The sequence below is a fragment of the Halichoeres trimaculatus genome, unplaced genomic scaffold (assembly GCF_033239565.1).
Source record: "Halichoeres trimaculatus isolate MK-OKI-2021-1 unplaced genomic scaffold, fHalTri1.1 fHalTri1_scaffold_3, whole genome shotgun sequence".
NCBI classification, from domain to species: domain Eukaryota; kingdom Metazoa; phylum Chordata; class Actinopteri; order Labriformes; family Labridae; genus Halichoeres; species Halichoeres trimaculatus.
Window position 1 is genome coordinate 22119719 of NW_027437181.1, and position 21163 is coordinate 22140881.

Consider the following 21163-nt stretch of genomic DNA (forward strand, 5'->3'; position numbering starts at 1 on the left):
TATGCTCTCCATTTCATTATTACTTGTAAAACTGATCAAAAAAATCACACCATTGAAAGGATAATGCATCAAATGTTGGCTGAAGAGCTTCATTTGGAGTCCTGATGGCCATGGGGTCAGAGGTCACAATACATCTAACTGTTGAGTTGTCTGAAAAGCGAGCAGGGGGCTGGAAGCCTTTCCTGTTTGCTCTGATTTGGAGTAACATTTTCCTCCCTCTCCTCTCTTTTCCACCCCTGCTTTCCGGTCACAAATTTAGTTTGACTGTTTTCCAAAGTGCCACGTTGGTGTGTGTGTGTGTGTGTGTGTGTGTGTGTGTGTGTGTGTGTGTGTGTGTGTGTGTGTGTGTGTGTGTGTGTGTGTGTGTGTGTGTGTGTGTGTGTGTGTGTGTGTGTGTGTGTTTTGGAAAAGGCCGACATACACAGATGACTGTCTGTCTGAACCTTGAACAGTAAACCCTACTCCACTAGCAGTCACTATGACACACAGAGCAAAGAGAGGGTGACCCTACCCTCTTTTATCCTAGGATGACTCAGAGATGACAAAGCTGGTTCTTAAATCAAACTTCAGGCTTCAGCTCCCTGAGTGTCTCCCCAAATGCATCCCCTAGACCTCCTTATCCTCTCTGTTCACACTAAAAACCCAGGAGGGGGCCGGCCTGTGGGCGGGGAGTATGGTAATATCCTCCAGAGGAAGTGAGCGCAGTGTAGTGGAATGTAGTTGCCATTAGTGGGAGTTGAGCTGAGGTTGAGGCTAACAGCTAGCCTGCTATGTTGAGTGTGAGCCGGAGACGCAGAGGAGAGTGATGAAAACATGCCTCACTTCACTGTGGTACCTGTGAAGGATCAAGCTCAATCCAGCTATGATAGTCTGGAGGGGATTAACTGGGTGGATTACAGAGACACTGGACAGGACTACCATGATCATCAAGACACTGTCAGCTCTGATGGTGAGTCCCAAAACTTTTTCTAAACTCTTCAATCTCCCAGATTAGACACAACATGACTGATCTGGAAGTTTCTCATTTATAAAGTGTGTCCTAAAAGTGAAAGTACTTGGGTAAGGACCAACACAGCATGGGTAAAGCTTTGTTCTGGGAGGCTTTGAACAGCTGGTTGTATGGTTACCATGGCAATTCTCCAGCGCCAGAAAGCAGTTTTCTTATAGCAGGCGGGTCTGCATTTGACAGCTCACTTTGGGGAAAATAATGGCAATATTTCTTTTTTCATTTTTGGGTCATTTTTCCTGTCACTCTTGGAGTCCTCTTAGAATAAAATCAGGGACAGATAACTAACAAAAGGGGAAACAATGACGGGGTGAGAACCGTGGGGAAAAGCACAACAGAGGGTGGGATTGTGTGAGGGAGGGGCTGGTACCACCGCGACCAGAAAAGGCCTCAAGTGCTTCCTCGCACAAAAGATGAAGCTCCCTTTGTGCCAAGGAGGGATTTCCTTTCACAGAGATTGGCTGCTCAACAACACAGAAGCAGATTTCTCCCTCCTCGCCTCTCTGCCTCAGCTTGTCTCTCACTGTCACTCACTTGTTTCTTCACTGTATCAGCATGGAGAGGGGGGATGAAGTCCCTGACAGAAGAGAAAGGAAGGACAAGGAGAGGAGCTTGTGGGATTATGTGAGAACAGGGCTGTTTTGTGTGGCCTCGGGGAGTGAACCAGATGGGGGAACAAAGTTGTTTAATAAAAGACATACATGGGTGTGGCCTCCAAATGAAGCACCCACGCTTTGCCAAAGGGCCCAGAAGGCCAGGCAGTGTACAGAAACCACACACTGACTGGTTGTCCATTTATATAACATTACAGGCAGGCAGTGGATGTCTGGCTTCTTAAAACCTGGTTAAAACTACAAGGAAATGGAAAATCAGGCTCACAGAGTGCTAGTTTCTAGATCCATTAGCTCTCCATGAGGGTATTCGAGGTATGTATGTGCTTTTGTGGTCCAGCAATATATGAATATATTAATCAATTTGCAAGCTTTTAGTTTCATGCCTCCATGTATGAAATGATTTTTGCTACAGTGAGGCATGCAGCAAAACAAGCAGAAGAAATCTGAGCACATGTTGACCTAGCTGTCTGCTTGTTCATTTGTGGAATGCATGAAGTCACCCTGAAGAGCCAAACACTATCCTCAAACAGAAGAAATGCAAGTAAACACGTACTTTAAGTGTATAAAAAGTGGCAGTTTAGATGCTGTTTAGCAGAACTTTGCACTGTGCCATTATGTAAGAAACGGGAGAGGAAACGCAGATGTCCCGAAATAACCCTCCAGACTTTACAGATGGGTTTCGGGTGAAGAGAAAAAACACTATTGCTGTCTTCCTCGTCTTCCTGCCATAACTCACTATCACTTGTCTGAAAGAAGTTTCCTGAATAAGACTGAAGTCTTCAACAACAGTTGAACTTAGTGCATAGATGCAAAGATGACTGAGGGGGAGAAAAACATGAAGAAGGGGAAGCGAGACTGTGATTAATTATGAGATTGTGCAAACAGCACACAGTGAAAATCCTGTTAGATTTCAAACATATGTGAGAACTGAGCTGACATATCTTCTCAAGTCAGTGTAGGTCTTAGTATTGTACCCACATCTTTACATCTTTACCGATGAAGACAAGCTATATAAAACTATAAAACTAGCTTTGAATATCGACATCATATACCCATTTCTACAGCTGTAGTTTCCATGTAGTATTATGACATACTCAGGCACAACAAAAGTTTGGTTGGTAACTGTTCTGTGGATACAAGAAACCCCCAAATTGGGTGTAAATACAGGATGATTTCATCATGGGAGTGGTGGGCTGCAGTGTGACAGGCCGATGCTGTGTGTCTTAGCCTCAGTGTGACGTCAGCGGCATGGAGGAAGTGACACAGTGCAGAGTCTGTTCCAGCCTGTGAACTTGGCTCTGTTCAGCACAGCACAGCATCTACACTGTGCTCATTGTAACAGCACTCCTGAGCAGGAGCAACCAACCTGAAATAGCCCTCACATAACAGGGGGGAAAGTTAGTTACAGAGTCTGCTCCTCTTAGCTTCTTGTTTCATATGTGGAAAATAGGAGGATTGTTGAAAATGACACTGGAAAAAAAGTGTATGTTCTGAACATGGCTTAAACTTATTTTATAATGATGCCATCTAAGTTGAATAAGTCACATGGGAACAAAAGGTTGTAGCTTGTATTTTTTACACTCTGAATTAAATGATTACTTTGACCACTTGAGGGCAGTAAAAAAATAAATAAATATCACCATATTTCAGCATTTTTCTGGTCCTCTTGCGTTTTTACTACTACTCTTTCAGTCTTCCCAGGACCTTTCCTGCCACAGCATGCAGCAGTTTGCAGCTTAAAACCTCTGGTAAACAAACACACAAACAACTATTGTACTTGCTCCTTGATAAATGGCAGACAGACTAAACTTGTAAACACAGAGAAGAATTCAAACTTGTGGCACAAGGGCCGGATACTCTGTCTGGTAGAGGTCAGAGACAAAGTATTGGACTTTTCCTCAGGGAGCTACATGCCTGAGGAAGTATATTCAGTTCAATTTGCTTGCACGTTCTTAGCACAAAAGCTCTGTTACACTTATATGTCAGTGCTGTGTGTTAAAGGAGAGAACAAAAAACTCACAGGTGTGTCTGTCGAAGTATAGGTCTAATCAAGCATACAGTGCAAATGTATCTTGTTTGCATTGGCTTAAATCAAACATATCCTTAGAAACATGAGTAATGAGTGGAAAACCTGGAGAATGCTGTGGTGTGTTCCCTCTCTAATTCAGGAGAACAGGAGATCATTCCTGTCATGCTGTCTGGTATGCCACACAGATGGCCCTGAGATAAACACACACTGCTGGAGCCCAAATGTGGAGCTGATGACAGAGCTAGAACAATGTCAGACACTGATGTTCAGGTCCTTGTGATACTCAATTCAGATCCTCATATGATAAAGCTCTGCTTTTAATTAGATTATTTATCACACTTTGTTTCCTATGATTCAGCTCTTTTTCCATCCAATTATCTGTCATTATTTCTCCATCTGCTCATTTGAATCAAAGTGACACACAGCAGGAAGAGCAGCTCAGATGTTTTTTTGTTTTTTTTTATCTATGTAGACCTCTTGATTGGATGCACTCAATGTGCCCAATCTGTAAGATACCAGGAAACAAACAACGCAGGACTACTGAAGAAGAGATTTATACTCTAAGGTTCATCTTAGGGCTGGACGATTATGGTAAAAATAAGAATCCCGATTATTTTAAGTGATAATGAAATCACAATTAATATACACAATTATTCATTTATTCAAAAACTTCAGTACTGATTTAAACACAACTTTAAAGAACCAGCAAGTGGCACATACAGTTTTCTTGATACACATAAGTCACACACACTCGCTGTGGCTGCACATGGAACACAGAAGAGCTATGAAGCACAGAAACTTGCATACATCTACACTGTGTGGCATATTAATCGTTTTTCTTCAATTTTATTGTTCTTATGATTGTCAGATGGCAAAATTGAAATCACGATTAAAATCCAATTAATTGTCCAGCCCTAGTTCATATATTAAGTCTTCGTACACCTGTTTGTCTCTTTGTTTGTTTGGTGGTTGAATTTAAGACACAGTACTCAAGCACAAAATGATCAGCTCCGTTGCAGCTTTAGGTTGAGATATACGATGCATTTTTGTTTTTCACAAATGTGCATTCCGTCTTTTTTAGACTGCAAATCCAGGCTTGCTGTTAGCTTAAGTCAAAACATTGTCATCTGAAATTGTTTTCACATGAAGTCCCTGTTAATATCCTTTTGATGAAACAATAGAAGTACATTGAGTCAGGTTAGCAGTTGCTGTTGTCAAAAGTGCCAAACCGGATAGATCATGAGGAGTGTGCTGTCTAAACTGTCACACTAGCTTTGTGCTCATACTATGTACGGCACATGATGTGTAAATTGACGAGGCACTCTGTATCCGTTTCATAGCTTGTACAGTCTAGGATATGTACTCTAACATTTACAAAGTAAACATCACTGGTATGGATTGTGTTGGTACAAATGTAGAGCGTGAACTTCAATGAGTGTGGGAAACTGTTTGACAAACGTCCCTCAGAAAGACAGTTCCCCAGCTGAGACAACACTTTGAGTTATGTTGGTGGTGATGAATGCTAAAGACAGTTACACAGTTACTCAATGAGTGTCTCCCTGAAGGTCTGCGGTACGATGCCCCTCTCCCCTCCCCACCCCACCCCGTGACCCCCTGTGGTAGTGAGGCTAAGCTGTCGTCTTTTTCTCATCATTAACAGTTATCACGGCTAATATGTTTTGCTGCACCACTCAGCAGGTAAGCATTCCTCAGGTCTGTTCAGATTTGACACACACAGGTAACAGCAAGTGTGGCTCTTTACCACAGCTGATTTCAGCAGCCCAAGGGAACAAAAGAGAGCAATAAAAACCAAACTACTTTCTCAAACACCCAGAAAGGTTTTGTACAGAAGGGAGCTTTTCCTTTTCCTGGGATGTTTTGCCAAGAGAATGAAGTGCATTTTAACCTGATTTTTAATCATTGCTGTGAAAGTGCTCTTACCATGCAGGCCTGAACATTTTTTTTAATATTTTGAGACCTCTGCCTTTATTGAGTGGATGGAAAAGTTGATAAAGTAAGAAACAGGGAGGACAGATTTGGGATTGGTATGCGACAAACTATGTATACTGTACATCTGCTATCAGTTCACATCTCTCTCCATGGGGTTCACAATTTAACTGCAAGACTGAGCAATCCAGGTCTGTATCAATTAAAAGGATTAGTAAAACTATTCACAGCTGGATTACGGTGATCTGCTTTTTCTGTTTTTTTTTTTGTTTTTTTTTTGTGAGTAAACAAACCCGCTTGAAATACATTTAGAATTGCTGACGATTGTACACTGGATCTGATGATAATATAAAACACACACAATAAGAAAACAGGGCCCTGCATTTGCAAGATTTCAGACTTCAGCATGAATTATTGTCATTATTATCCAATTTTTTTTCTTAATGATCCTGATGATCTTGATGTCTGTAGGGCATCTATCTACTAATATAATTTATTGATGTATTAACTTATTTATTTATTTAATTATTACTTCCACCAAGGAGGTTATGTTTTTGGGAGAGTTTGTCTGTTTGTCTGTGAACAACATAACTCAAAAACTAATGAACAGATCTTGCTGACATTTTCAGGAAATGTTCAAAATAGTGTAAGGAAGAAGTGATTAAATTTTGGAGATAATCCAGATCACTGTCTGGATCCAGGATTTATTTTAAAGGATTCTTTATCATTGTGAGATGGGGCCGAACTTAACCATATGTGTATATAGATCCATGATAAATGCTCTGATTGCTTTGTAAAAGAATACAAGACAAGGTCACGGTAATTTCTGACAGATATAAAAGTACTATCCACATCCTGCCAATACTCTGGATACTAAGATCCAGAATATAAAATATGTACTGGGTCATCATTATTTTCAACACTGTCAGGTAACAAATTATTGTACAAACCTGCAACTAACACCAAATTGTAGCAGACAGTCTGCTGAAAGGGAGTATAACATTAAAGTAGGACTTAAGTGTTATGTGAGAACCACAGTATGCTTGGCAGAGGTCTGTGCTCTCTAAGTGCTTCTAGTTTATCAATTAATTAATTTATTTGATTATTTTCATTTTGCGTTTTGGCATCTCTTTTTATGTCCACACTTGTCTCATATTTTTTATGCTTTTATGGGCTGGTTTGAAAAAACACCCAGGTCTAGTGCAAAGAACAACAGAGTACCCCTTATCCAGGAATGCTTCCCTTAGCCAGTTGGTATTATGTCTTGATGTGATTTCAAAGCATACATACTAAACAGATCAGAAGACACAAGTTATATGAAGATCGCCTTTTTCTCTTTCTCACTCTCCCTGTATGTAAACACACATATACATACACCCACCCACACCAACTCCAAGCTCATAAGAAATTAAACTCTCTTGCCAACTTGCTGTACAAAGTCAAAATAGCTGAGCAGGGGAGGCTTAGCTGCATGACTTCTCTGCCTCTTGGTATTAAGTTCTTGAATATTATTAAAGGGGAAGTTTAGCAAAGAGGCTTTAACAAATCATAAGAAGCTAATGGACACCATTATTGTTTTCCACGTCTAATAGGCTTTGAGAAGCAGAGGCACTTTGGAGTTTCTCCATCTTGAAAAGTAATGGTTTTGGAAATGTGCCCTAAAAGAATCACTGTAAAAACTAGCGAATGACCCAAATATGTCACCAAGGTAAACTGAAACGAAATGTGTTTTGAGACAAGCATTGAATAAGTTTTGTTGGAGTTTCTTTCTTGAAGTTGTTGGTTTGGATTTCTGTAAATGTTGCCCAGTGCTCCTTGCACTTTGAGAAGTCTTGACAGCGTAGCGTTATGTCTGGGAATTGATCTGCTTTTAAAAACAACACAGACTTTCAGACACTCCTGACACACAGTCTGGGGCAACAACTAAAAACCAATACCCCAAAAAGTGAAGTATTGATCTATGCCTCCAGAACATACCCACTATCTTGAATCCTTATCTCCACATAATTTGTCAGTAGAAAGCAGAAGTCGTACTTTCTGCTTGATGCATCCCTCTGCAAACGTGTCAGCCCCACAGCACAGACACTCTTTGATCTCCTGGCTGTGGGTGTGGGCTGTGTTTAGTGGGGGCCAAGGCGACATGTCGGTGCACGTTGCCTTAAAGCCTCTGTGCTATTCTGTGCACACAGCAGGACTCCAGTGTGCCTTCATAACATGCCTGTTAATCTTTAATCTTTTTAATTAGACATTTAATGTCAGGTTATTAACAAGAGACCCCCACTGCCTCCTCAGATCCAAAATGAAGGTGACTTTCAGTCTGCAAACCCAGGAAGGTTTTAGGAGTAAAATTTCATCATGCAAGTTAAGGCTAGATGTCTCTACAGGCTTATCAGATTCACCATTTAACCTGCAACACTTCTGTTTTCATTGTTTCAAAAATAGATACGCTACATTAATTTAATGGCACTGACATCAAATTAACACTAGAGGACAGTGTTTGCATCATTTTGCTCCCATCTCTGCTCACGCCTTACTACAGTCTTGAGTGGTTGTCAAGGTAGTACAGGCAGGCCTGCAAGGATTCAGAGTATTCAGAGAACTTTTTATATATTGTCACGTTACAACTTTGGATCATAATAGGTTAAGTTGGGGTTGAAGGGCTGGGGCTAAAATAAAATGGGTAAAAATTCTGAGGCACATGGGAAGAATATTCCACATGGTACATTACAAACGGTGTATTGTAAAAAAAAAAAAAAAAAAAAAAATCTAAAAAAAACTTATCAGCTGAGGAAACCCTTAGATGAAGTAAAAACAACCCCCTCTCCAACAGACCTTTCCCCCCCAAAAGTGAGGGCTTTTTGGACTGCCCTTTTTGTTGTTTAATCAGTCAAAAGTCCAAATAGTTATGTTTGTTTTCCAGGTTGTAGCACTGTTGAATGTTAAATCATTCTATGTCCAGAAGCTTCATTAGAGACTCCGAGATTTGGGATTTATTCAACCCAAACATCAGTGCACATTAAGAAACTTTAATCCTGAGTTTCTTTGGGATACCTCTTGTTCCCCCCTTGGATCTTCTACCCCCTTGGCAGACAGATGCTGTGTATGCGTGTTTGTGAGTGAGCTACCACTGTATCCTCTCCTCCCCACTTCTCACCCCCCCTGACTGTGCACCATGTGTTAGATCATGCTTCTGAATGAGTTTTCACCCAGGGTGACCGGGTGTCCTGGATTGTAATTGACTATTCCCCCAGCTAGAGCAAAGAGTAGACTGCTGCATGCTGCACACACAGCACACAGCTATGCTCACCCACAGTGATTCTAGCAGCAGTGGGACACACAGCACAGGTGAGTGAAGACCAGTACTGACACTCAACTGACTGATTTGGAACAAAGCAGAGAAACTTTAAACACAGTTAAGATTGCTTTTCTGTTTCATGTCCTCTTACTCTGTAGCTCCGCAGTCTTTGTGCTGCGGGATTACTTTGTGTTTTGAGATGCTGCTGCTGCTGGAGTTTACATGCTCTAATAACCAAAGGTTAGGTAATTTCTGGGTAATGAGGTGTGTGCATGCCTCTGATGAATGCTTGTGTGATAAGTTTGCAGAGCTATTTTGCGTGAAATAATTGCTCCGGGCACCGTGCTCATCTCTGTGTGGTTCTTTTCTTCAAAAGCAGGAAATAATGAGAGTAAAATCTAATTATGTGCCTCTTTATCACCTGGACTCTGCTTTGTTGAGCTCTGCTGCTTTTGGCCTTTGACTACAGCTTTACCGCATGAATTTGGTTTGTAAATTTCACCACTACTTTAGAAACTACGAACAACAATTTAAATTGAAAGGCTGGCTGGAGATTGATGATAAACTAACACCACCTTTACAGACTTTATTTTGCTGTTCTTTTTTGTTTATTATCTTATTCTATCAACCAATTCACCACAAGGATACTGATAGTTTCAGACAGTCATAATAAAATATTCCCTTTAACATACAGAAAAAAAAGACAATGGGCTGGCTGAAAAAAAATTGTCTTTTCTTTCAAAGCAAGCTTGCAACATTGTACAGCTTTCTGTTGACTGCTTACCCTCAAAGACCGAAAAAAGAAGAAAAAACGTACACATAAATATTTTGATTTCAGTTTAGATTAATTAGTTATTCAAAGCAGAATTTAAAAAAAAATGGTAAAAAGGGCAATATGCTGTAAAAAAGAAGCCTCATTGTATCTGTAAAAACATTTTTGGAGTGTTAAGGCTTACTTATTTTTTTTTTTAATATTTTTTTTTTGTTGTGTTCCTATTTCTTGATTTATTTTTGTTTGTTATAGTTAACCCAAAGTATTTTTTTTCCCTTATAGGACACGGAAATCATAAAGAGGACAGTCCATTTCTCAACAGTGCAGATGCTGCCAGCAAGAAGAATGACTTCTATGACCGTAACCTGGCTTTGTTTGAGGTCTGATTTTTTTTTTTGTCCCATATCTTTATGAAAGACAAACTCAAACCAAAAAAAATCCATACAACCTCTTACCCCCTCTCTCCTTCCAGGAAGAGCTGGACATCCGGCCAAAGGTTTCCTCTCTGCTCAGCCGCCTGGTCAGCTACACCAACATCACGCAGGGAGCCAAGGAGCATGAGGAGGAGGAGAGCGCACAGGCCTCACGTAGGAAGACCCCCAAGGTCAGGAGCGGAGGAACACATGCCTCACTGTTTCTACTACGAGTACACAAAGTCTTTAGAGGTTTAGAAACATTATCCTCCAGCTCTGGCTGAAGTTCTGGTTTAGTATTAAGACTTGCTGATTGATTGCTTCTTCTGCCTGTGGCCGCTCTGCAGTCACAGTATGGCTGTGTAAGACCTGCATACATGGACAGAGCTGATAGCATGATTGGATGACCTTTAAAAAGTACATCAATCAATGCTAATGATCAATTCACTTGTTTCCTGAAATGTCATGGTCAATAACCCCCCCCCCATCTCCATCCCACTTTCTCTCCACCAGTCTCCCAACATGGGCACTCTGATGGGGGTCTACTTGCCATGTCTGCAGAACATTTTTGGTGTCATTCTTTTCCTGCGGCTGACGTGGATTGTTGGGATGGCTGGTATCATGCAGTCCCTCCTGATCGTCCTCATGTGCTGTTCTTGTGTTAGTATGCACACACACACACACATGCACATCCACACATTGAGTGAGAATGTCTCACGCACACTACTACTTCACACCACATAGAATTGAGGGCAGATTTTTTATTTTATGGTGGATTTTAATAGAAAATCAGCCTATAGAAAAAATGTGTCTGCACAAGTAGGCACAGTAACCTAGGGTTGAGATACCTTTGAATCAAGTTTTTCGTAATGTTAGCATCCTTCTGTTGTTTTCTGTCATATATTAAATATTATAGGTTTGTTGACTTCTAAGGATACGTGCTGTATTCTTAGTGTTTATGTTTAGATACGCCCTGTTCTTACTTTATTGACTGTGTCTAAACTGGGGCACTGAGTTATGCAATGTACGAAGAGTTATATATTTGCAGGCATAGACTAAAGAGTGTTACTTCCCTATTCCTGTCTCCATTTAGTGTGACACTATGTCTATAAGCTAAATCCTTTAAGAGGTTAACGCTCCTTTGGGGGACTTTCAGTTTGTACTGATTTTAGACCAAAAACATACTCCTTGTCTCATCACACTATCATTTAACAATCACTCACATTCAGCATCACTCACTGCAAAGATTTAATTCTCAGAAAAGTAGCCAGAGGCTCTCTCTTAGCGTGTCGTCAATCATCAGGTATGACACGTTCCCCTTAGCAGCGATTCAGGCAGTGAAAATTACGACACATAAATTGTCAATGTTGTTGCTGGTAGTCTTGCTTGCTTTGGTAGATCATTAAAAAGGTATCGCTATTAATTTCCGTCTGTGTAATAACCAGCCAAAAACTCCTCACAGGGGGCTTTAAAAGAAAGATGAATGTCTAATGTCACAATTTATAATCCTGAGGAAAAGAATGTGCTACTCTGAAATGCAAAGACAGCCAGCAGCCTGTTTGAGAACAGCACATATAGTTTGTTTTAACACAAGTCCTGCCTCCATCATTGAAGAGTAATAGTGATTTTTCTCAATATATGTTTCATATTTCTCCCTCTCCTTTTCAGACAATGCTCACAGCCATATCAATGAGTGCCATTGCTACAAATGGTGTTGTTCCAGGTAACACTTTGGTTTCATTCCTATCAATTGACTAAAAAATACAGCTAGTAATAATTGAATTCATGTCTTGTCATTACTTAATGTACTTTTTAACCAGAATTTGCATGATTGAGACAAACACTGTTCTACAAATCCTTGGTCCTCGAGTCAATGACTGCTCTTTTCCACATCACATTCTTCCACATGGGGGCAGTAGAGATTTACTGAAGTTTCCTCATCTGTGTAGGCCCACACATTTTGTTGTGTCTAACACTGTTTTGTACTGTTGCAGCTGGAGGGGCATACTTTATGATCTCACGCTCTCTGGGTCCCGAGTTTGGAGGGGCCGTTGGCCTGTGCTTCTACTTGGGCACCACCTTTGCTTCTGCCATGTACATTCTGGGGGCCATTGAAATCTTCTTGGTCAGTGTTGCTGAAATAATAATCCTTCAGTTCACTTTTGTATGCAGAGATTTTTGTACACTCTTATCTATTTGAATAGGCACATGCATCAATCTTCCTCTTGTTTTTCTCCTCTCCTTCCTCAGAAATATCTAGTCCCCCAGGCAGCCATCTTTCATGCCACAGACCCTCTTGGGGGTGACAGTGCCATGCTGAACAACATGCGAGTCTATGGCTCTATCTGCCTCAGTCTGATGGCAGTGGTGGTTTTTGTGGGAGTGAAATATGTCAACAAGCTGGCTTCTCTTTTCCTGGCCTGCGTCATTATCTCAATTGTCTCCATCTATGCTGGAGCAATCAAATCCATGACACATCCACCTGAATTCCCGTGAGTCTACAGAAAAGGTTTCTAAGACATATGTCGAAAAAAAAAGCAGCGTACATATCTGTGAATCCAGTGTTTGGGGGGGAAATTGAGATTAATTTTGCATGAGGAGTTTGTTTCACATAGAATATAGATCATGTTCTTATTTTTCTTATCTTCTTATGATACAGTACACTTTTGTTTATATAAGAAGTTGTGATGATTTTGACAAGATGTTATGACCTAAAGCTAAAATCAATCTTATCTCTTTCATTGTGGTAAAATATGTCTGATTTTGCCTCTTATGGTGATGACATAAAGAGATTAAGTGTGTGCTGATGAATTCTACTTCTGTCCATGTTCATGTTGTAGTATCTGCATGCTGGGAAACAGGACTTTGGTGAGAGACCAGTTTGATGTGTGTGCTAAGACTGTGACAAAAGGAAACATCACAGTTCCCAGTCAGCTGTGGGAAAAGTTCTGTCAGCCTGGTAATATGAGCAGCGCTCAGTGCGACGACTACTTCATGCAGAACAATGTGACAGAGATACAGGGCATCCCAGGACTGAGCAGCGGGATTATTAAAGGTACGCTTATCACAGGTTCATTAGGGATTTAAGTAGAAAGAATGGAATCTAGGTGAGGATATTAAAGCTAAAAGCTCCCAAGTTTGAATATATTCTTGGATAGAAATGAAGACTTTTCCCCAGCAGAGAAGTATAAACTATTTTTAAAGTCATGATGAAATGCACTTCTGATCTGATGGTATTCTGTTTATGACTGGCTGTCTCTTCTTTCCTGTTAGAAAACATGTGGGGCAGCTACATGAAAAAAAGTGACATCTTAGAGAAAGCTTCGCTTCAATCAGTGGATGCTCATGGCTCTGCGGATACCTTTGGCATGTATGTGTCAGCAGACATCGCAACATCTTTCACGCTTCTGGTGGGGATCTTCTTCCCGTCTGCCACAGGTAAAACGATGTCGCCAACAACAAAATGCACTGTTAGGGTACGCAGATGACACTTCTTTTCAATTTAGTTCAAGTTCAGTGAATGTCATGATGTGCAAGTACATAAGTAAGTGTCTTTAAAAGTCTAGAGATTTATCAAGTGACACCTTAAATCTACATGTCTATTGATAACATGGCTTTTGATGTAAAATGCAGATTGTAACTGTAGTTACTTGCCGTGTTTCACTAATGACATAAATAAATCAAACTTAGTGCAACAAAGCAGGGTGCTTTACATTTTTTTAGCCAGTAGGGGGCACAGTCAAACCAGTATTTGCTATTGGTTTATAACTTTTTCTTTTTTTTTTCTTTGACAGGTATCATGGCTGGTTCCAACAGATCTGGTGATCTACGTGATGCTCAGAAGTCAATTCCTGTGGGGACGATCTTAGCTATTACAACAACTTCCCTTGTCTGTATCCTTACTGAAGTGAAAACACAAGAACTACTCTGTTTCCTCCCCAAACATAGCAGAATACCAGGTTTTTTAATGAGTTTATCAAGTCCCTTGACCTCTTTTATTCAGATTTCAGCTCAGTGGTCCTGTTTGGGTCCTGTATTGAAGGAGTTGTTCTCAGAGACAAGTAAGTTCATTGAGGTTAATTGCCATTTGGTAAGACTGATGGAGTCCAGATCAACTGAGCATGTTTTTGCAGGTTTGGGGATGCAGTCAGAAAAAACTTGGTGGTGGGAACGCTCTCTTGGCCATCACCGTGGGTCATTGTTATCGGCTCCTTCTTCTCTACAGTCGGGGCGGGTCTACAGTCGCTAACAGGGGCTCCACGCCTCCTACAGGCTATTGCCAAGGACAACATCATTCCTTTCCTCAGGGTGGGACGACACACACTTGTCATCATACATTCTTTTATCACCTCACAGACATTTTACTGTAATTAACTGCAGGACAAAAAAAAGTTGATACACAGCCCGTAGTGTTCTGCATGTGGTGGATGAAATGTTAGCGTTTGGTTATATTTGTGTGACCTGTAAGCTTATTTGAATATGAAACGGAGCCTTCCCAAGAAGTAATTTGCATATCTTTGTGGACATGTTTTGAATTTTTTTTTTAATGTTTCAGGTGTTTGGTCATGGAAAGACAAATGGAGAGCCTACATGGGCTCTGCTGCTGACTGGTCTCATAGCTGAGTTGGGCATTCTTATTGCCTCCCTTGATATGGTTGCTCCTATTCTTTCTATGTAAGCTCACACAAATGCTCACAAACCAAAAATAGTGCTGGATGAACATACACTACACAAATTCTCTCCAACAGAAATATCTTAAGCTTGCTTCAACTCTACTGATAATATGATATGATCCTCATCAAATGTGCGTGTTCTTATCCATCAGGTTCTTCTTGATGTGTTATCTCTTCGTGAACTTAGCCTGTGCCGTTCAGACTCTTCTGCGCACTCCCAATTGGAGGCCGAGGTTTAAGTATTACCACTGGTGAGCAGCTAATAAGAGTTCCTACTTGTATCTGTGTTGTGTTTGGTTAAATTTTTCCCCTTTAAAACAATGCATGATAAAATTGTTGAGTAAAGTTCTTTCTGGATAAGCAGTAACCTAACTCTACGTTTCACCTGCAGGGCTCTGTCGTTCCTCGGCATGAGTATGTGTCTGGCTTTGATGTTCATCTCCTCTTGGTACTACGCCATTGTAGCCATGGGGATTGCTGGGATGATCTACAAGTACATTGAGTACCAGGGGTATGTCTCCAGTTCTGAGTTATTTATGCTCTTTTGTCACACAGTAAAACTTATATACATCATTGGGTTGGGGTGGGGGGTTGTATTGCAGTGTTTCCAGTTGATATTTGCATGTCCAGTATGGATTCTTTTAACAACGCTTCTCTTAAAATGTCTTTCTGTGTTATGTTTGCATCATCGTCTTTGCACAAAAAACAACAGAGCTGAGAAGGAGTGGGGAGACGGTATAAGAGGACTGTCCCTGAGTGCTGCACGATATGCCTTGCTACGGCTGGAGATTGGACCGCCCCACACCAAGAACTGGAGGTACAGCAAGGATATGGCATGAGTGATGAACGTCTGGAAAAATGTTGATCTGTGGCATCCCTGTGTGACCATCAATAGATGCTTCAGGTCAGGGGTGGCTAACCATCCAGAGATCCCAAGCCACAAAAACTACCGTGGTACTACAAAGAGCCACATCAAACACATGGTCTTAGACACACACTTCCTCTCACACATAAAAGAAATGACATAAAATGAAAAGCAATACATTTCCAGCCTTCTAACTAACTATCTATGAGCACATGAGCGAATGAGAGGAGCACATGTAGAGAAGAGAAACCGAAACTTAAGTATCAATCTCATCACCCAAGTATTGATCAATAGTGATCCCAACATTCGCATCAATATATCAATATTTTAGATTGATCAGCACACCACTACTCATAACACTAAACATATCATAAATATATTTTTTATGAATGGATCGAAGAGCCGCATGCGGCTCGCGAGCCCCAGGTTGGCCACCCTTGCTTTAGGTCATGATGTTTCCATGCCACATAAACAGTCAGTGTCATTTTTAAAATGTCACAACACTGAAGTGAGGGCAGCAAGTTTTGACATAAGTCCTGTCTGTGTAATCTCAGGTACATTATTCCGCCCCCCCCCAAAAAAAAAACACAGTTAATGAATATTTTCTATAAAAAATAGCCCTTCAAACTAATAATGCCACCAAACAGGAGCAGCACATGAATGATTTAACAAGAGCTCAGTTTCACATTGACATAATGAGAAACAAAGCCTTGTCAATGGCACTTCTTGCATGATGACTTTTAGGAAGTTGTGGCCTTCAGACAATGATTTCTTAATTTTCATAGTAAGTTTTCTTGCTTTGTTCATCTGGCTAGTTTGTGACTCTTTGTTTATTGCAATATCTAACTATTCCTGATCTGAGTTTCCTCTTTTGAGCTTCACCACAGATGCTATGACAGTGACACAATTTTCCAGTCCTGATACTGTAATAAAAATACAGACAGTGAATCAATAAACATAGTAAATCAGTAAATAATGTAGCTAAGAGAGCAGAGGGATATTTTTCTTTTATTTTCTTATTTTTCTAATGTTTCACTTTTATGTTATTCAAAATACTGTATTGTTTTGGTGACATTAATTCATTAGCATTTCAACCGTGACACTTGCACACACTCTTTTAACAGGAAGTTAACCGGTACACATTCTCCGTTGCCTTTCTCACACTGACTGTTTTTATACACTTTAGACCCCAGCTGTTGGTGCTGCTGAAGCTAGATGAAGACCTCCATGTTAAATACCCTCGCCTGCTCACCTTTGCCTCACAGTTGAAGGCAGGAAAGGGTCTCACCATTGTGGGCTCTGTCCTCCAGGGGAACTTCCTAGATGGTTACGGTGAAATGCAGGCTGCTGAGCAGGTAAACACCAGAAAGGGTGGTATACTGTACATGCTCCGTACTGTGCTTTCTAAACTATTCTCTTTTGTGGTTTAATGCTGACTGTGCTGCCACTTACTGTTACGAACAAGCACCTGTTGTTATCACTGAAGCACAGTGATGAGGGAAAATGTTTTATTATCAGTTTTAAAATATTTGTCACAAGTTATTTTGCTTTGTAGACCTGTATGAGATTGACCTTATAATCGACTGATTTGTCTAAACTTTCACAACAACCATGTTGGGCATTATGCAATCAATCATAAATGATTCATAAATAAATAAACAAGTTAATTAAGTTTGATTGCTGTTTAAATATCCATAAGCTTCTATCATTTTGATCTGATCACAGCTATATTTCCCATGCTGTCCTCCAGGCTATCAAGAACATGATGGAGATTGAGAGAGTGAAAGGTTTCTGCCAGGTGGTTGTAGCAGCTAAGGTGCGGGAGGGCGTTGTCCATCTGATTCAGTCCTGTGGTCTGGGGGGAATGAAGCACAACACTGTGGTGATGGGCTGGCCATACGGCTGGAGACAGAGTGAGGACCCTCGGGCCTGGAAGACTTTTATCAGTACGTTCCCCACAGATTTACACAAATTTAAAGACATTATTCGCCTTCCTTTTTTTTTTTTCAATAGAAATATCTCAGTACAGTTTACTGAAATTCAAGTTGTAACTAAATGACCCATATGTATGCCTCTGTCTGCTTATCTTACCTCAGACACAGTCCGCTGCACCACAGCTGCCCAACTCGCCCTGATGGTGCCCAAAAATGTCTCTTTCTACCCGAGCAACCATGAACGCTTCACAGATGGCAACATTGATGTGTGGTGGATCGTCCATGATGGAGGGATGTTAATGTTGCTGCCTTTCCTGCTCAAACAGCACAAAGTGAGAAAACAGATGTATTCTGGGGTCACTTGGAGGTTTGAGATCACGTAGTTCTATCATTTTTAACAAAAGTGGACTGTGCTAACAGTCCTCAAGGGTTCTTCCAAAAATGATGAAAAAGGATATAAAGCCGCTGAGAGTTTAACTGATTCTTAATTGATCATAAAAGCAAGATAAGCCTTGACAGTCATGACAAAGGTAACCTGATATTGCTGAATTTGTAGCACTTTGGGCTTTTCTGTCCAAAGAAAGCTTTTAACAACCTCTGCTTTGAAGTATTTTCTTGAAATTGAATTGCATCTGAAGTGAACCAGACCCTTCATTCACATTTCAGGTTTGGAGGAAATGCAAGATGCGCATCTTCACTGTAGCACAGATGGATGACAACAGCATCCAGATGAAGAAAGATCTGGCCACTTTCCTCTACCAGCTGAGGATAGAGGCTGAGGTAGAGGTGGTGGAGATGGTGAGAATTTCTCTTACATCAGTCCCATTCTGAGTGAAAGTTAAAAGCAGTGCAGTATACTGGCTTTTTCTTGCTATAGAAAGAAGCCAGTAGGAAGCTGCGTCGTTTCATTAATGTAATTCAAAGAATTAAAACAATGGCTTTCACTGAGTTTTCTTCATTTTTTCCTATGTTTAAGAGACTATGTGTTAATTGATTAGAATTAAGTCATGTTTGTCTGATGGTTCTTCAGCATGACAGCGACATCTCTGCGTACACCTATGAACGAACGTTAATGATGGAGCAGAGGTCCCAGATGTTGAGGCAGATGCGTCTGTCGACAGCAGAAAGACAAAGAGAAGTATGTTTGCTTTTGTATGATTTACTGCTCATGGAACTCTCTGTTCCTCTGTCTGGTGTGCAATTTTGGAATTTAATGCTCAACTCAGCTCTATGACATGCAAAGAGTCAGTCATGTGCTGTATTCTGAAAACCAAGCCTTGTTTTGTTGTCTATTGCCTCTGCAGGCCCAGCTGGTGAAGGACAGACACTCTTTAGTGCGTATGGGAAGTCTTTACTCAGATGAAGAGGAGGAGGTGATAGAGATTCCCCCAGAGAAGGTACAGATGACATGGACGAGAGAGAAGTGTGAGGCTGAGAAGAGAAACAGAAACAATGCTCCAGAGAACTTCAGAGAACTCATGAGCCTCAAACCGTGAGTGGAAAGTTTCCTGCGTCACCTCCTGTGTACTATGTGTGTTTTTTTCTTTGTTGGTTCACGTGTGCTTCTCTCGGCTTTCTAGGGATCAGTCCAATGTGCGGCGGATGCACACAGCTGTGAAATTAAATGAGGTGATAGTCAACAGGTCCCATGATGCTCGACTGGTGCTGCTCAACATGCCAGGGCCACCTCGAAACACAGAGGGGGATGAGAACTGTATCCTTTGTAAATCATTTGATTGTTCCACATAGGGTTTGTCGTAGTCTGAAGAGATACCTTATAAACAGACTGTGGAGGCTGTAGATTGGCTGGTTTTCATTCTTTAACTTTTAACTCAGACATGGAATTTCTGGAGGTGCTGACTGAAGGCTTGGAAAGAGTGCTGCTGGTGCGAGGTGGAGGTCGGGAAGTTATCACAATCTACTCATGACCAAATTTTAGGAAGCATCAGTCTCATCACAACACATTCCAGCAATACAAGATGCCGCACCTTGACTCTGCTTCCAGAAAATTCTGGTCAGAGGCATCAGTTTCACACTTTCTATAGGTGAAGTATGGACTTTTGAGTACAAAAGATGTATTTTTTCTATTTTTGTAGAATACTGAGGCACATCCTTGTACATATCCACCAATCAGTCCACAGCCCTGCTTTGCAAATGGAAGTTGTTACATTTAAAGGAGAAAACAGTGCTTTTGTGTCAAGAACTCAAACTCTAGATAAGTGTTTCTTATTTATAACACAAAAAATTTTCTTGGTTCAAGTTTTTTTTGTTCTTTTATAGCTCTTGAATTATTTTGGAAGCATATTTCTATTTATTTATTTATTTTTACAGCAATCCCACTGAAAGATAATAATGTAGCTGAAGTAATATTTGACATTGGCTCTGCTCTGCAGGAGGCACAGCATTAAGTTTGTACATGTAGCTGCCAGAGATCATAAAGGAAGTTTATAAAGAGTTATAATTTAATGACTCTTGAGATGATATTTGTGCTACTGACAAAAAAAAACAAAACATATGAGTGTGTAAGTAATGGATGACAGACTATTCTGGTTAATTATTTAAAACATGCTCATCTACACAAATAACATCAAAATTCAAGTTCCTTCAGATTTTTACGAAATACAAACTCATTTCTGATGCTTTTTGAGTTTGTTTCTGCACAAGCAATAAGTTTTATTTACATTGTGTAAATACGTCAATATACAGTGTCTTTGCTGTCAGTGTGACTAAGCATGACTAAGCATTCCTCTGGTTCATGTGGTTGTAGTGCAAACAAGCAACACTCATCACTTTTTTGTATCATACAGACAAAACATTTGTTTTAAGAGCCAAGACTACAACCACAGAGACATCTGTAAACATTCGTGATGCCACCAACATGTCATTTCTTTTCAGGCTCCTTCTAAAACGCTAAGTGTTTCAGTATTTCAGGCCAGGGTATGGTGCAAGGAGCAGCTGCTTGTTTTCAATTGCAGATTCAGAAATCAGTAAACAAAGACATATTGTAAAGTAAGGGGTAAACCCAGGCATAAAGCAGATATTTAACATGTATCACACTGTTCAGAGCGTGCCCCTTATCTCCGCCTGGTTTGTGTTATAGCAAACAAAACTGTGGCTCAACACACTCTTTGAATGTAAACTAAATGTTAGCAGTATTTCAGAAATGCATTGGGTTTCATTTTTGCCGAGCAATGAGGCTAGTGTATTGGAAAGCTTTCAGATTATTAAAAAAAAAAAAAAAAAAAAACGCTTATGGTGAAAAAAAAAGTATGAGATTAAAATAAGATCACCAAAGTTCATGTGCTAATTATAGAATAAGAAAAGACAAAGGGAGTATTTTTGGACAAAGTGCAGTTTAGTTAACACAAAATGAACACAGTTTTTTTGTAAAATGTCACCATGTCTTTTTTGCTGTATGATAAAATAAAAGAACATCTGTTTAAAAAACCATGCACTCTGTTTGAAAAAGTCATTTGGATAAAAACCACCTAACCTTGATATATATATATATATATATATATATATATATATATATATATATATATATATATATATATATATATATATATTCTATTGGAAATAAAAAACTTAAACTAACTAAAACTTTTCTTTAAT

At 40.2% G+C, this 21163-nt stretch overlaps 1 protein-coding gene across 1 annotated transcript; it reads left to right on the plus strand.

The window, feature by feature from the left end:
- Positions 1 to 718: 718 nt before the first annotated feature.
- On the plus strand, positions 719 to 20979 carry slc12a4 (solute carrier family 12 member 4). Its single transcript, XM_074666116.1, has 24 exons — positions 719 to 949; positions 9946 to 10043; positions 10136 to 10267; positions 10590 to 10736; positions 11745 to 11799; positions 12071 to 12201; positions 12327 to 12568; positions 12917 to 13131; positions 13350 to 13514; positions 13871 to 13969; positions 14080 to 14137; positions 14210 to 14384; positions 14632 to 14750; positions 14902 to 15000; positions 15141 to 15260; positions 15462 to 15566; positions 16801 to 16969; positions 17365 to 17560; positions 17711 to 17880; positions 18215 to 18346; positions 18579 to 18686; positions 18853 to 19040; positions 19129 to 19262; positions 19385 to 20979. Exons 1-24 carry the CDS (start codon positions 814 to 816, stop codon positions 19474 to 19476), a joined length of 3285 nt encoding a protein of 1094 aa, XP_074522217.1. The 5' UTR covers positions 719 to 813; the 3' UTR covers positions 19477 to 20979.
- Positions 20980 to 21163: the final 184 nt, after the last annotated feature.